This window comes from Podarcis muralis, chromosome 11, assembly GCF_964188315.1.
Source record: "Podarcis muralis chromosome 11, rPodMur119.hap1.1, whole genome shotgun sequence".
Lineage (NCBI taxonomy): Eukaryota > Metazoa > Chordata > Lepidosauria > Squamata > Lacertidae > Podarcis > Podarcis muralis.
This window is the reverse complement of record NC_135665.1, coordinates 21,593,933-21,610,746: the sequence shown is the minus strand read 5'-3', so window position 1 is coordinate 21,610,746 and position 16,814 is coordinate 21,593,933. Positions and strand designations below refer to the sequence as shown.

Sequence of the window (16,814 nt, the reverse complement as noted above, 5' to 3'; positions counted from 1 at the left end):
CCAAAGATCAGCTTTATGAACAAGTTTTTTTTAACTTGCTCATTAGTTATATTCATACATTACATTCAGGGAGTGTACACGCATTCATATATTCACATGCATCATTCACAGAATGTGTAATCACTAGCCAACATGCATTTGATGCCCCAAAAGGAAATGGCTTCAATGACTCTTATCACATGCGTCCTTGAAGCAATTCCCTTTTACTGGCAGCAAGACAAGGGCATACCAGTCCTTATGTATTTCCTGAAACAGTTTCCTACCAAGTAAGAATAGTGGCAGAGTGGGATGCAATGTTGCTCTTCATTTTTTTCCTATTTTCCAAGCTCCAGTGGTGAAGCTAGTTAATTTTAGACCTTGGACTTAATAGTCTTATGACCTCTGTTCTTCTCACCCCACTGGGTGAGAAGAACTTCAGTTATAAAGCTCACTGGAGCAAGTTTGAGAAAGAGGGGAAATGAAGAGCAACACTAGATTCCACACTGCCGCAATTCTTACTATTGAATGTAAACCTTTGTAGAAACTTTTTCAGGAAGTACAACATGACTGACATGCCCTGCCTTGTTGCCAGTAAAATGGAATTGTTTCAATTGTAATAAGTCATTGAATCTATTTCCTTTTGCTTGCAGCAGATGTGTGCAGACTAAAGATTGTTCACCTGCTGAATGTTACATGTGAAGAACTATGAATGTACAGCCCTACTGCTTGTGTACTCAGGTACAAAGACTGCACACTTATTGAAGGTAACATAAGAACACCCCTATAGAGTTACAGGGACGCAGGTGGCACTGTGGGTTAAACCACAGAGCCTAGGACTTGCCGATCAGAAGGTCGGCGGTTCGAATCCCCGCGACGGGGTGAGCTCACATTGCTCGGTCCCTGCTCCTGCCAACCTAGCAGTTCGAAAGCACGTCAAAGTGCAAGTAGATAAATAGGTACCGCTCCGGCGGGAAGGTAAACGGCGTTTCCATGCACTGCTCTGGTTTGCCAGAAGCGGCTTAGTCATGCCGGCCACATGACCTGGAAGCTGTATGCCGGCTCCCTCGGCCAATAAAGCGAGATGAGCGCCGCAACCCCAGAGTCGGTCACAACTTGACCTAATGGTCAGGGGTCCCTTTACCTTTACCTATAGAGTTACAAGTGAGCAGTGAAGTAACCATGTTTGCTGAGAACCACCAAATTGTGCAGGGCAGTTAAAATAATATTGCCAGGAGTTCCAAAAGGATCTTTCCAAATTGAATGGACAGTAAAATAGCAAATGCAATTCAGTGTAAGCAAGTGAAAACTGATGAACATTAGGGCAAAAAAATTTCCTAATTTCACAGGTATATGCTATGCTAAGAGAGCTTAAACTGGTGCTGGCTGACTAGGAATGAGAGAGACCACTGGGTCGCAGTGGATAGCTGTGCAACAGCTTTGAAAAAGGCAAATTCCACGATAGGGATAAATGGAAAGGGAATGAAGATAAGATTGCCAGTATTATCACACCGTTCTACAAGAATACAGTGCAACCACACTTGGGATGATGTTGATTGTTATGGTCACTTCTCATCAAAGAGACTAGAACTGGAAAGGGTTCACAACTGGAGAATCAAAAAGAGCAAGGGGATGAAGCAATTCCCTTGTGATGAAAGGTTACAGTCGGGGAGGGGCTAGTTTTAAAGACAGAAAATATCCCTCAATACTTGAAACTTATAGACATCCAGGAAAGCTGAATGTTGGAAGATTCAGGATAGACAATTTTTAAAAATGCTTCTTCCCACCATGCATAGTTAAATGATGGAATTCTCTCTGACAAAATGTAGTGATGGCCACCAACCTGGATGTTATGTACTGAATTGAATAGGATCCAAAAAGCAGCAGTCTGATTGGTCCTAGAACAATAGGATTCAGAATGCAGCAGTCTGATTGGTCCTAGAACAATAGGGTACAGAATGCAGCAGTATGATTGGTCCACAGGAGCCACCCAATCCAGCTCCAGGTGGAAGTGAATCCACAACCTGATTGGCCTACAGGAGAATCCCAGAATTAGCCAATCACGTGCGACCCATTGTATAAATAATGTATATAAAGCAGATATTTTGGGGGAACATTCATTCCTCACAACTATGAGCTGAATAAAGAGCATGAAATCCACACTCGACTCAGAGTATATTTCACTGGATGATTTTAATAGATATTTAGTAAATTCGTGGAGGATAAGGCTATCAGTTGCAACTATCCATGATGGCTAAGTTTAGAGCCTTCATGTTAGAGTCAGTATGCCAGTTAATACCAGTTGCTATGAATGACAAGCGTTCATTGCACTTATGGCCTGTTTGTGGGCTTTCAACAGATATCTGGTCAGCCACTGTGAGGATAAGGTGCTAGATGGGCCTTTCATCTGATACAGCAGATATGGGAGCTTATTTCCTTAAGTCCCATGTACAATTCTTCTTTGCAGTGTTAGGGGGGAAATAAATAACATTTCACATGCCAACAGGTTCTGTGCTGCTAATATTAAGAAATAAACAGCCCCTTTGCCCAGAAATCCACGCTGTGCTTTCACATGCAAGGACTTTGTGTGCCGAAGTATCATGTGTCAACATAGCCAGGGAGGCCCTCAAGTGTTTTCAATACAAATACATCCAAACAATGTGAAAACTGAAACTGAATAAAATTACTAAATGGCATGATACTGATCTGCAACAAAAAGAGAAGTTAATATCAATGATATAGAATATCAAGATATTCTAACTGCATACAATTGCTTATACACAGTGTGTTGTAATTCTGGGGGAGGGGCAGATGGGCCATACCTGGCAATGGGGTCAAAGGAGGCAACTGAACACATTGGGTCAGCTGTATGCAAGCCCTCATTTCGGAAATGCTGCTCCACTCCATGGTTTGCATATTTCCCTAACAACAAAGCTTTCAGCGGCCCTCTTCTCCCAGGGTGGCTGCTTCAGTGTGCTTCTTTCTCCAGAGTGGCAAAGTTTCCCTTTTCACTTCAGTCTCCTCAGGAGTAAATTCCAACCCCCCCCCCCCCAAGACCATCAGTTCTTCCCAGTAACTTCAGGTTTGTTTGTTTATTTATGAAATAAATAAAGGAACTGCAAACAACAAACACTAAAACACCTTAAAAACAAACATCAGAAAAACAGTTTGCTACAGATGCACACTGGGAAAACATTCCAAGGGAGAGCTCTCACCAGAGGGGACAGGTGTATCTTGCCTCAGTGTCTTTGGCCTAGGCAGGACTTCTATCCCTCTCTAGACACGCAGGTATATTTTAAAAAGATCCAAAATATTTCTGCTTCGTATTACTAAGTAATTCTTATTTATTTTATTTAATGGCCATCTGTCATGGATGCTTTAGCTGAAAGTCCAACATTGCAGGGGGTTGGGTCCCTTTCAACTGTACAGTTCTATGATTCTATGAATCACTAAATTTCTATACCCCCCTTCATCCAAGGAGCACTGGGAAGTTTACAGTATCAAAACACACAACACAGTAACAAACAAAAACAATACCCCCCCCCCAGCTTAAAATGCTATAGATTGTTTATATATGTAACAGGTACTAGGCGAGCCTTCCTGGGGAGGGCATTCCAGAAGCAAGGAGCTACTGCAGAAAAAGCCTGTTCCTGTTTTCCACTCTCCGGACATCTCATGGAGCAGGCACGAAGAAGGGGAATGCCTTTACATCTATGACTTTTAGTACAGTACTAGACTGTTAGTGTGTTTGTTCCAAAGCATGCAAGTTAGTGATTGCAGAGGTGGTGTTAGAGCTCGTTAGTACAGCTCATAAGTTGCATTCATGAGGTTCCAGGTTCAGTTTCCACTTAAAGGTTCTCCCAAAGGAAATGCTAGCAAAGAACTATGTGTGAGACAGAGAGGTACTGTAAGGTTACATTCCTGTAATATGGAATAATACTTTTTGAAATACACCAATACTTATATCTCTGTAGTGGGATACTGAAGATAAGTTACTTTTTAAAAAAAGTCTTTCAAATGTGCATGAACAATTTCTGGTATAGTATTGCACAGAAAAAAATCAGAGCAAAATATTCTGCCCCAAATCTATTTGATATTTCAGGATTATGATAAATTTTGTTGGTATTGAAACTTCAAAACCACGATTTCACTTCTTAAAACAATGTTCTCCATGAATAGCTCTGCCAATATGTTCTCAAATACTGCATAGAAATTACTTTTTTTGGGGGGGGAAGCTCAGTGTTTTTCCCCCCACTGAAGATGTCCCTTTTCTGTAGATATTTCTTAACTACAGTAAAAGAAATAATTGTTAAATGGGTTTGCCAATACCATGGAAAGTCCCCGAATTTGAAACTCTTCTCTTCTGCATTTTCATTTAAGCCTTCTGCTTTCCATCCCATGGATTTCAGTAGTCAGTAACATATGATGATGAACAGCCATAGAGTTAATTGCTTATGATAACCAAGAGGGGAACTTCAGAAAGAATTACTGTCTCATTTTAGACAGTTGAACAAAAACTAAAATAGCAAGTTGCTTAAGTTCACAATGAAGTCCTAAACTGTAAGAAACAGATTCATGTTTCTTTATACCATGACCTCAATTCATCTGAAAATAGTCAAGACGAAAGACATTTCCACACAGTAGATTATTGTGGAGCTGGTACTGCTCATCAGAAATTCTGAGTAAATGTGCTTAGGTTATTCTGGAAATCCTATGCATACTTAGCAGTTAACACAGTGGGATCTTTCTAAATAAACCATGCATAGGATTGCACTAAATAAACCATGCATAGAATTTTCTTCCACTGAAAGCATTAGGATTTTAGTGACAATATCAGATTGGTTTCAATGGTATATAGTCAGAACTACCTTTAGCTGAATTGGAAACCAGCTGATTTTTAAAGTTTAAAATGAGGTTGCAATTCTATATACAGTACATTTACTGGAGAGTAAGCTTACTTACTGGGTGTAAGTAGACATGTGTAAGAGGGTGCTGCAAAAATCATTTCACTAACTTATACTAAAAGACAATTATTTTGGAAAGCCACATTATTCTCTTTAGGATTTGTTAGTAACTGGGATAACCAGAAAATGCACAGGATTAACTACCGTATATTCCCTTCGTCTACTCCACCGACCTGAACTAAGACTTTTTTAAAAATACAAACACGTTTTTATTTTCTCTACACAACACTTTCCCCTCACTTTACCCCAATACCTTCTCCTTCCAGCATCACAAGGTCATGTCACATTATCTGGGAAAATATACTCTATTGATTTTAAATGTTTTTAAACCAGCTTTGCCTTAAAACAATGCTCAGGACATATAGCACAATAAGGTCACTTCACATTTGTATAAGACTTAAAGCTAAATTCATAATGTCAGTTGCATCAGATGAGTTAACCTGACCTTTTCTGAAAATATATTCAAACTACAGTGACACTTAATATAATTACAATCCTATTTACACTTATTCAGCAGTAAGCCCCACTGAACACAGGGCTTACTTTTGAGTAAATATGAAAAAGGTTGCATTGTATGCCTACTGCATATTTCAAAGTGGCAGACTAATAATAGGAACAGTTTGAACTATTTTTTTGAGTGCCGAGGAAACTGAGTGTGTAATGATACTGTAACAATGAGACATGCTCCAGTTACTATTTACAGATTATCCAGAACTGTTAATTTGTTTTTGAACAAACAGAAAGCAAGTGTTAGGGCTTGCCACACATTAAGGTATCCCCTGCATGTGAAGACAGACTCCAGCAGATTGAGTGAACACCAATAGTGGATCCAATAGTCAAGGGGACTTCTGCATGTGCTGTTTAGGGAAATGAGAGGGGCAGATGAGGCTAGTCAACATGGGAAGGTAGCCCCATATAGAAGAAAAACTGTCATCCTAAACCTCCACTGCCTTTTGGTCATACTCCTTTGTGAGAAAGGCTTCAGGAGTAAACTCTGAGGAGCCATCTGTACTCACTGCCTTGTGGGACATCTTCAAGAGAAGAAGTCTAAGGAGTAAATCCTATACAAATCCAAAGGGGAGTCTGTAAGGCGGTTGGAATGTGTCTTGTTTGCCTCCTTCCAGCAACTCCTGCCAAGTTTGTGTCAAATGTATTGCTCTGCTTTCCTTTGGACCACATCAGGGAGGTATTGGGGGGGGGCAAGGTCTTATATCATCTGGGCAGCCCATGTTCTCCATACACACTGCCTTGGTACTTCGATGCTGCTTATGCAGCAAAAGCAATGTGGGAGGCAGCAGTTATGAAAGGCGCAGCAGATGAATGTCATTCTCCAAGGGTTCTGACTTCACCCCCGAAGCCGTCCTGGGACAGACAAGATGCCAACCAACCAGGGTACAGGTCGTTTTAGGGCCAGACCAGATTCAGTGCCATTCATGCAATTGCTAACGGCATTTTGCTTCCTAGACATTTGTTAGTGGCTTTAAAAAAATGGAATTAGAAGATCCAGATCAAGACTGGATCTTTATTGATTTTCCAAAATTTTTAAACAGACAAACGAACATAGATCTTAACTTTGCTTAATCCAGTCTTAGTAACATTAAGTGACTTCCTCAAACCCCCCTGGCTGAATTTCAGTGTATATCATTGTAACAGTTTCCCAAAACAGATTTTTCATAAAATTAACTTAATCATCTTTCTTTCTTTTCCTTTTAACTTTAAACATATTATTCTATCACATCCAGATCCAGACTTTGGTGGAGAGGAAGGTAGGGATACTTTTTAGCTAACTTTCCTCTCCAAGGCTTTATTTCCTAACAGCAGAGCCGCGCTTCTTCACCAGTTTGCCACGTCCATCCCTTGGCTGCTCCCAGTTTCCTCACATCCTCCTCCCACATCCTCACTGGACCCTTTCACAGCTGAAGCCTTGGCTCCAGGATCCTCCCTGCGGGAACAGAACACACCGGCTCCTCTACCACACCCAGCCCGACACACACACACTCTCTCTCTCTCTCTCCCCAACACACGCCGCCCTTCCTCACAGTCATGACGAATACGTGACAACAGCCACACCCCGCCATGGACTACGGTTCTACTGCGCCTGCGCTCCTTCCTCCCTTAAGTCGACGTTCCTTCCCGAGCCACCAATGCGCCTGCGCGCCGGCGGCTCCGGCTTCCGCGTCTTTTTCCTCGCGGAGGCACGCAGCCTCAACTGCGCATGCTCTGAACCTTATCCTCTCCCTCCCTCCCTCGCTCACAAGTCCTAGCGCAGGCGTACATAACGATCCCTAATGGGGAAAAGGAGGGAGCTCGCGGGTTGCTGGGTGAACCGGGCGACGTCAGGGCCGGCGGTCCCGCTCTCGCGATGCTTCGATTCTCAGGAGAGGGTCGGCCCGCTATTGTAGGCTGAGGGAGAGAGAGAGAGAACTCTGCGAGGGCCAGTAAGAAGCCGGTTTGAGGGAGGAAGTCCGCGCGCGCGTGAGGGGCTCCTCCGCCCGCCCCCTGAGGTCGCGAGCGGACGTTGCCTCTGCCCGAGAAGGGGAGGAGCCTCGGAGGAAGACCCCGCCCCCCACTATGTGCCGCCGCCGCCCCCTGCGGGACTAGCCGCGGCCGAGCGGCTCCGGGTGCCTCAGCTGCCCTGCCCGTTGGCGGAGAGCGTCGGCTCTGAAAGCGGGAGCCTCGCCGTTATGAACCTGCACCAGGTGCTGACGGGGGCTGTCAACCCCGGGGACAACTGCTTCTCCGTGGGGAACGTCGGCGGGCATCCCTTCACGGTGAGTCTCCCTCCTCTTCCTCCTCAGCTCTGGTGCCACCGCGACGAGAGGGTCGTCCCCCCCCCCTCTCAGGCCGCCTCCGACGGCGCCCCTTCCCCGGGCAGCGCTCGGCCTCCCTCAGCCGGCAGGCGAAGAGGGCGCGCGGGCGGGCAGTTTGCGCCAGGGACGGTGGGCACCGGTGCGGGTGGGACGCTCGGCAGGTGCCTTGTTGAAGCACGCCCGAGATTCGCCGGTTCGACCGGAGCCGAGCCTGTATTGGCGTCAGGAGCTGAGCGAGCACGAGACCGGGCCCTTTCTTTGCCATGACGGGGCAGATCAATTCCCTTTATTTCGCTTCCCGCTGCAAGCATTTTTGCCACTTCTCTACATTTTTATTTATTTATTGCAATAATGCGCACTCCTCATCTGAGCTGTGCTTAGTTTTCCGAAGTGCTTTGGCGTAAGGTGAGTCGGGTTGCATTAATGCCACAGAGGCATTCTCCACATGCTCAGAGGTATCTCCCTTTTTTTTTAATTATTATTCATTTGTATTGTTATTATAGCTGCGCTTGCTTTAGAGCCTGGCGGTTCAAAACGTGTTCAGGGAGGCAGAGTTCTTCTTATCATTTGAAGGGATATCAAGGACAAGTGGCCAAGAGATAGGGTTAGGCTCCTGTATGGCACTCTTGTGGGCCCCGGGAAACATCTGGATTGTCTTGTTTCTGAGGCTGTTATTGATCAGCCTGCCTTTTATGTAACTAACAGCTGTGCTTTCCAATCGAAAACAACTGGAAGTGACATTTGAGCGTGGTCTTTATATATTCCGTTTTGAGGTTTGAAATGCAGTACTCCCATTCTTGTGCGCTTGCAACAAAATGTGTGTGATTGGGCAATCAAGACAAAGGGTCATGCTAGAAACAACTTTTGGGCATATACAGTTCCTTACGGCTTAATTATTAGTACTATTTTCTGGTCATCACATGAGTCTCTTCTTGGTCTTCCCTCTCTGTAAGAGTCCCAGAGGGTGGCCTTTTCTGTGTTGGCTCCCTGTTTGTGGAATACTCTCCCCAGAGAGGCTCACCTGACACCTTCATACATATATTTAGCTACCAGGCAAAAATGTTTCTCTATAACCAGACTTCGGCTGATTAAACATTTTATGGCCTATTAAATGTGTTTGTGGGAGAGGAATTATTGGTTTGCTTTTGTATTTGTGTTCTCATTTTGTATTTTAAAGTTGACTTGCTTTTGCAGTTGATTAGAATTGATTGTAAGCCACAATTCCTGCTTTATACATAATGTCAAGTCAGAAATTGGAGACAGAGAAACTGAAACATGGTTTATTCCTCCTTTTAGCTGTGTGGGAAAAGGAGTGTGGACTGCTTGAGTCCAAGGTGTTGCACGGGCTCCCAGTGCAACAATAAACCATGGTGTAAACTGACTCAGCCCAGGGTACAACTGCTGTTTGAAAACTGGTCTATGGTCACCCAGAATAATTTTTTGGTACATTTCAACCTCCCTCGGGAAACCCTTAGTATAAATACAGTTTGATCTTACCACTTTCCTTAGGGATTAGTGTTGCATGTATATATTCTTTGTACTCCTGGATCACAGGTGGTTCCGAACATAAACTACAAAAGAAGAACACAACATACATAATAAGACAATAACAAAACAATATGTTTTGTTATGACTAATTATAATGAGAATAAAGCATATTTTGGTGGTCTCTGGAAACATTTGTTCTTCATAACTTGTTTCGTAGTGAGGCTTTTTTCTTTAACACTACTTAATAGGATGGCAATAAAATACATTTCTTGATATCATAGAGTTAGAAGGGACTTGTTTCGTCATAACGTGTTTCGTAGTGAGGCTTTTTTCTTTAACACTACTTAATAGGATGGCAATAAAATACATTTCTTGATATCATAGAGTTAGAAGGGATCCCAAGGTTCATCTTGTCCAACCCCCTGTCATGCAGAAATCTTAACTAAATCATACATGACAGATGGCCATCCATTCTCTGCTTAAACACCACCAAGGAAAGAGAGTCCATCACCTCCCGAAGGAGTCTGTTCCACTATTGAACAACTCTGTTAAAAAGGTAAAGGTACCCCTGCCCGTACGGGCCAGTCTTGACAGACTCTAGGGTTGTGCGCCCATCTCACTCTATATGCCGGGGGCCAGCGCTGTCCGCAGACACTTCCGGGTCACATGGCCAGCGTGACGAAGCTACTCTGGCGAGCCAGAGCCACACACGAAAACGCCGTTTACCTTCCCGCTGGTAAGCGGTCCCTATTTATCTACTTGCACCCGAGGGTGCTTTCAAACTGCTAGATTGGCAGGCGCTGGGACCGAGCAACGGGAGCTCACCCCGCCGCGGGGATTCGAACCGCCGACCATGCGATCGGCAAGTCCTAGGCACTGAGGTTTTACCCACAGCGCCCTAAACTTCTAAGCATGTTTGGTTTCTATGCTCTTTCTGCCATGTATCTCCTTGCTGCAACATTTAATTATTTGAGATTTTGTCTGCATATTTATTGGAATGAAATGGTTAAACTCTTAAGTTTTGTTGCAGAGGTAGACCAGAAAAAGCTGATGAGTCTTACTACAGTCTTTCAGAGTATTTGCAACACTAGTTCTAAGACAGTGCTGGAAATTCTGAAAACCTACTGTGTTGATTCCAGTTGTTATACCATAATAGAAAATGGGAAGTATTATTTTGGAATGTGTGTTCTAGACTTGCTGTGGTGAGTGTGTGTAACTTTCTATCTATCTCTATATATTCAACTTTGTAGCATTTCTTTTTTGCCTGTACTTTGTACATCATCAGGAAAAAGTGCAAGTTTTCCAAGTTATGAACTTAAGTAAAACACAACTGATCTTTTAAAATTACCGTATTTTTCCATGCATAAGATAATGTTTTAAAAATTGCTTTAAAAAATTAGTAAAAAATTGAGGGTTGTTTTATACAAAGATGGTGAATGCACAGGGATGTTGTTGTTTTTTTAAAACATCACTTACCTTCTGAAGAAGCTGCCTGAACATCGTAGCCACTGGTGATCTCCAAAAAAAGCTCAACAAATTTGCCCAATCTTGGGTGTGCACCCCCCCTTTTGATGTTTAAATACTGTTTTCTTAATTTTTGGTTCAAAAAATAGTGATTGTCTTATACATGGAGGTGCCTTATACGTGGAAAAATACGGTATATGCAAATTGTAGACTAGCTATTAATTCAAAGTAGTTGTGGCATGTGTCTTGGAAAATGCTATATTATCTTTTTAATCTCCCGTCCCTGCAATAGTTGTGAAATTAGGTAAACAATAATAAAAAGATGGTCTTCTGCATAATATTCTAAGGGGCATGAAAGTAACTCCACTCCCTTTGCTCGTGCAAAGTATTGGATTGACAAAATAGCAAGTAGTTCTTAAGACATGTTAAAAGGAGTTAAAACAGTCTACGAGAGAAAACAAAAAATACACTCTTAAAATTGTTAAATGCTTCAAATTTCCAAATCTAGCCATTTATGAGTTGAACCAGTGGATCAACTAGCCTTTATTTATTTCCTCTGATGGGCAGCAGTTCTCTAAAGTCCCCTGCAGAATTATTCCACCACTCCCTGCCCTTCTACCTGAGATGGTTAACTGGAGATGTCAGGAATTGAAACTGGGACCTTGTGCTTGCTGAGTTCTATGAGCCACCCTCCATGTTTTTATTATGGCACCATCTAGTAAAATTCTAGTTCTTCAAGGTCTGACAGGTTCTTCATTGTTTTAAAAATGAACAAATGAACATAAGCACTGTTTATCAAATAGTCCAAGAACGTAGTAATGTCAACAGTAACTGCTTGTTGGTGTGAATTCAAGGAAGTGATTACATCACAAGTAGCTTGGGACATTTTTATCTTAGAGGTGACCTGGAAGGCCTTTTCCTTGTTTAAATGAAAATTCAACTATTTATTCACAGGTTTTCTGTTGTGAAAAGTTTCTAGAAGTAGGAAAAAATGCCACTGGCATGGAGGATAAGTTGATGTTTTATTAAGATTGTATCTTTTTCATAGGAAAAGCTCTTTCTCCCAACCCCCCTTTCTATGTTGTTATGTCAAGGGATGCAATGAGGAAAACTCTGGGTGTTTTGTTTTAAGCAGGGGTGTTGCCCATCAGTGCAATTGGGAGTGCATAGACTTTGTTGCTGTAATATTATAGCAATGATATGCATTGATCTGTTTTGCTAAAGAAAGCTCTGAATGTCTTCCAGATTCTGCTTTTTAGAGGGAGACTAAACATTTCTATTTTGCACTATCTAATTTAAGATTCATCCCTTAAATGTAGGTGTAAATCCCATTACTTAGGAAGTAGAGACGTGTTTATTATCAGACAGGACCAAACATTTAGGTCAGTGTTTCCCAACCTTTTTTGGGCAAAGGTACACTTGTTTCATGAAAAAAATCTCGAGGCACACCACCATTACAGCCCCGTGACATCAGCGCGCAGCGTCACGCCGGGAGGGACGCACGAAAGTGTAAGTTTCAATTTTCCCCCCTCCCCCTTGCCTTCCTTCTGTGCCAACCGCCAAAAAGCCAAGAAAAAAGCCAAGACTTTAGGGCAGCAGGTCGACACGGAAGAAGCTCCTACCTAAGGACAGGTGCGACGGCCGTGTCCTCTTCTGCCACTTGGCAGCCCTGCCTCACGGTCGTGACTCCCACCCTGATTTCTCCCCGCAGGTCGAGCGGCACAGGCAGCCCAATGTGTCCAGCCCAGACACAAGCCCCGCTTCCCCACTCTAGATCCTGAATGCGACCAAGTGCTCTGGACTCCCGAGCAGGGTGGGAAAGAGGACTCGCATCTGGTAGCCTCCGGGCTCCTCGCCTGCTCGAGGGATGGCATTGCAGGCAAGCTGCCGGCCGTCGCCATTGCCGCCCCCTCATGCGAGTGGACCTGCCCGGAGTGGTGGGCCGGGGGAGGCTCGCTCTCTGTGGGGATGTGGCCCGCACGCGCGGCCCCGCTTCCTCCTGCCCAGGGCTGAGCTCCTTACCCGCGATCTCGGTCTCGCGCACGCGGATCCCACTTATTCTGAAGCTCGCGCCACTAGCCGGGGCTCTCACACCGTGCCAGGGCGAGGCGGCGCAGCCCACTGACGTCATCGCGGCTCGCCGCCGCCCTCGACTTCCCTGTTCCCTCCCCTCCATCGGGTCGCCGTGGTTACCGAGGACTGCAAGCTGCTCGGGCGAGCGTGGGGCATTAAGTGGGAGAAGGAAAATTAAAATTAAAACTCGCCTGAAGGCCGCCTCTCCGGATACAGTGGTGCCTCGCAAGACGAAATTAATTCGTTCCGCAAGTCTCTTCGTCTTGCGAGTTTTTCGTCTTGCGATGCACGGTTTCCCATAGGAATGCATTGAAAATCAATTAATGCGTTCCTAGGGAAACCGCCTTCAGACCAGGTCCGGGGACAGTCTGTCCCCCGACCTCTTCTGAAGGCTGGGGGGGGGACAAGGGCTTTTCTTCCCACCCCCAGCATTTTAAAAAACCCCGGGACAGCGGAGGACTTCTCCGCTGTCCGGGACAATCTTAAAATGCTGGCGGGCGGCATTTTAAAATCGCCCGGGACAGCGGAGGACTTCTCCGCTGTCCGGGGCGATTTAAAAGCCCCTGGGAAGGCAGGCAGGGGGGACAAAGATTTTCGCCCCCCGCCCGCCTTCAGAAGAGGTCCTGGACCTCTTCTGAAGGTGGGCGGGGGCGAAAGTCTTTGCTCCCCCCTGCCTGCCTTCCCGGGAGAGCGGAGAAAGGCAGCGCGTTTCACCGCTGTCCCGGATGGCTTTAGAAGGCAGGCTGTTGAAAGCCGTCCGGGACAGTGGAGAAACGCAGCGCGCCCTTGCCGCTGCCCCCCGACTTGGCTGGAAGGCTGGCGGGGGGAGAAGCCTGCTCCTCCCCATCGCCAGCCCCGCAAACTCGGGGGACAGCGGGAGAGGCGCAGCGCGCCCTTGCCGCTGCCCCCCGACTTGGCTGGAAGGCTGGCGGGGGGAGAAGCCTGCTCCTCCCCATCGCCAGCCCTGCAAACTCGGGGGACAGCGGGAGAGGCGCAGCGCGCCATCCCGCTGTCTCCCGACATGGTTTGGAGGCTGGCGGAGGGCTTCCTCCTCCCCCAGCCCCGCAAGCTCCCAGAGCGATGCCAAAGCTGCGCGCAGCTTCGGCATGGCTCTGGGTCCCGTTCTGGGGGAGGGGGAAGCTCGGGCTTCCCCCGCCCCAGCCCCACGCCTGGCGGTGGGGGAATAATTTTTCCCCCCTTTATTCCCCCCCCCCCCCCGCCAATTTTTCCCGCGGCACACCAGGCAACGTCTCCCGGCACACTAGTGTGCCGCGGAACACCGGTTGGGAAACACTGATTTAGGTGACAGCGTCCTTCTCTATTTCCATTTTCAGACTATTAAAAACTAAGGTATTTGTATTATACCCAGCAAAAAAGAAGTCCCACGCACTCTTTTTTGTTTAAGGTAACCTGAAGAAAAAATCTGATAAGCTCAATAGATTGCTTATTGTTTTGGGAAGTTTTACTTGGTCCTAGTGGAGGTATTACCGTATTTTTCGCTCTATAACACGCACCTGACCATAACACGCACATCATTTTTAGAGGAGGAAAACAAGGGAAAAAACATTCTGAATGAAACAGTGGATGTATCATTTTTGTGCTTCATGCTGTGGCCACAGACATGTGATCTGATGGTGAATTTGGGGTGACCCAATGCAAAAATCCTGAGAATTCCTGTGGATCCATGCTTTGTAACCACGTTTTTGCACCATTGCAGCCCCAGGCAACAGTGGGTGCGTGATTTTTTGGGTGCAGGCTGTAGCCATGGACATGCTATGTGATCTGATGGTGAATTTGGGGTGACCCAATGCAAAGATCCTGAGGATCCATGTGGATCCATGCTTTTTAACCATGTTTTTGCACCATTGCAGCCCCAGGCAACAGTGGGTGCGTGATTTTTTTGGTGCAGGCTGTAGCCATGGACATGCTATGTGATCTGATGGTGAATTTGGGGTGACCCAATGCAAAGATCCTGAGAATCCCTGTGGATCCATGCTTTGTAACCACATTTTTGCACCATTGCAGCCCCAGGCAACAGTGGGTGCGTGCTTTTTTTGGGTGCAGGCTGTAGCCATGGACATGCTATGTGATCTGATGGTGAATTTGGGGTGACCCAATGCAAAGATCCTGAGAATCCCTGTGGATCCATGCTTTTTAACCACATTTTTGCACCATTGCAGCCCCAGGCAACAGTGGGTGCGTGATTTTTTTGGTGCAGGCTGCAGCCATGGACATGCTATGTGATCTGATGGTGAATTTGGGGTGACCCAATGCAAAGATCCTGAGGATCCATGTTGATCTATGCTTTGTAACCACATTTTAAGTGGGGAGCGAAGGAAAAACAAAGAAGGGACATGAGAGGGGTGTGCAGAGAAGCAGCTGGCTAAGAATGCTGGAGAGGGATTTGGGGTGGGAGGAAAGAAAGGCAAAAGTTCCCCCCCAAGCCAGCCATCTCTCTCTCCCTCCCTCCCCCCTCTCTCTCCCTCCCCCCCTCTCTCCCTCTCCCTCCCCCCCTCTCCCTCTCCCTCCCCCACTCTCTCTCCCTCTCCCCCAGCAGCACCGGAGCACAGAGAGGAATTAGAAAGAACGGCACTCTGCTTGCCTGGAGGGGAGGGGCTTTCCCTGCTCTTTGTTCCGTTTCAGCAATCACAGCAACGAAACAGAGGAGGGTGGGCAGTAAGACCCTGAGGCAGAATGCAGGAAAGCTGCCACTTCCTCTTTTCAGGTTTCCCTTCTCGTGACTCGCGGTTTGACTTTTGCTTGATTTTTTGGCTCCAGGGACCACACATTCGCTCTATAACACGCACAGACATTTCCCCTTCCTTTTTAGGAGAAAAAATCTGCGTGTTATAGAGCGAAAAATACGGTACTTCACTACTGCTTTGTGGATTTTTTTCTTCTACTTGACTAACACAACTGTATAAATATATTAATTGATTTATGTTAAGTTTATTGCACTGAACAGGCTATTAATTCCTTCAGCCAATGTATTAAAAACTGTGTCTCAGCATTGGCAACATATTTAAATTCCTGGGCATCAGAATCAATACTTTAGGAGCCAGCATAACAATTTGAGGTACTGGATACATGCAAAAAAGAACAAAATGACAGCATTTTAAAGTGCTAGCATCACATTTTCAGTGCTGGCCAGTGCATATGCATCTTGAGTTCGCTGCCATTTGAGGGGTTGATGGGGTGCAGCTTCAGAATGGGACTGAAGAGTAAGGAGTCTTAGGATTTAGCTGTATCCTTAACAGGTTGCTAAGCCTGAGCTGGAGATACTTTGGTTTTCATCAGTCTCTGCTATTTTCCTAATAACCTACTTGAGGAGTAGAACTGGTGGTCTGTTGTCCCATTTGGGGACTGCCTACAGAGGCTGCCAATCTGACTGATTGCATGTTAAGAACTACAGTATACGAGTTCCAGAAACACTGCAATTTCTGTAGCTTTTTTATTTGTTGCTTCTCTCTGAATTTAGCAGCTGTGTCTAGTCTCTTTACCTGGCAATACATATTTGGAGACTTGTAATGAGGATTTTCATACAGGGCTGGTCCTCCAAAGCTGCCCTGGAAGATCTTGATAAGGTTTAAGACAATGCACAGCCCAGTTTCTACAAGGGCAACATCTATGATATGTTATGATTATTCTATTTTAACAAAGCATAATGTGGCCCCTGGTCAAAAGTCTTATCAAAAGAGAGAAGGGGTTGGGAGCCGCTCAAACAATAATTGTTGTAACACTATCTGAGCAAACCTCATATTCTTCTCCAGTGATGCTGTGAAGAGAAAACCAAAAGCTTTCACTTCCAGATTCAGTTAGCCACAATTTATAATACAGCTGAATTCCTAAGAAGTGTTCTGTGTTCATTATATTGTGCAAGTACCCAAAATATAACGTTGCAGTTGCATTAATGCGTGACAAGGCCATAAGAGTTCTTCCTGTTAGTTTGCAGTAGCAGTGTGTCTTTAGTAGTAACCAGTTAGGTGCTTCTGGAAGCTTTCAAGCAGATTATGATATAACAATCTACTTTTGTCCATAG

General features: G+C 45.3%; 1 protein-coding gene across 3 annotated transcripts in view; it reads left to right on the top strand.

Annotated features, from left to right (window-relative positions):
- The first annotated feature begins 7,206 nt into the window (after positions 1-7,206).
- Positions 7,207-16,814, top strand: part of DMXL1 (Dmx like 1) — a 75,135-nt gene continuing 65,527 nt past the window's right edge. For all 3 annotated transcript variants that reach the window (XM_077936112.1, XM_028748590.2, XM_028748588.2), the window contains exon 1: positions 7,207-7,711. In XM_077936112.1, coding sequence (XP_077792238.1) covers positions 7,625-7,711 — 87 coding nt within the window. In that variant the 5' untranslated portion in view covers positions 7,207-7,624. The remainder of the gene's footprint in view (positions 7,712-16,814) is intronic.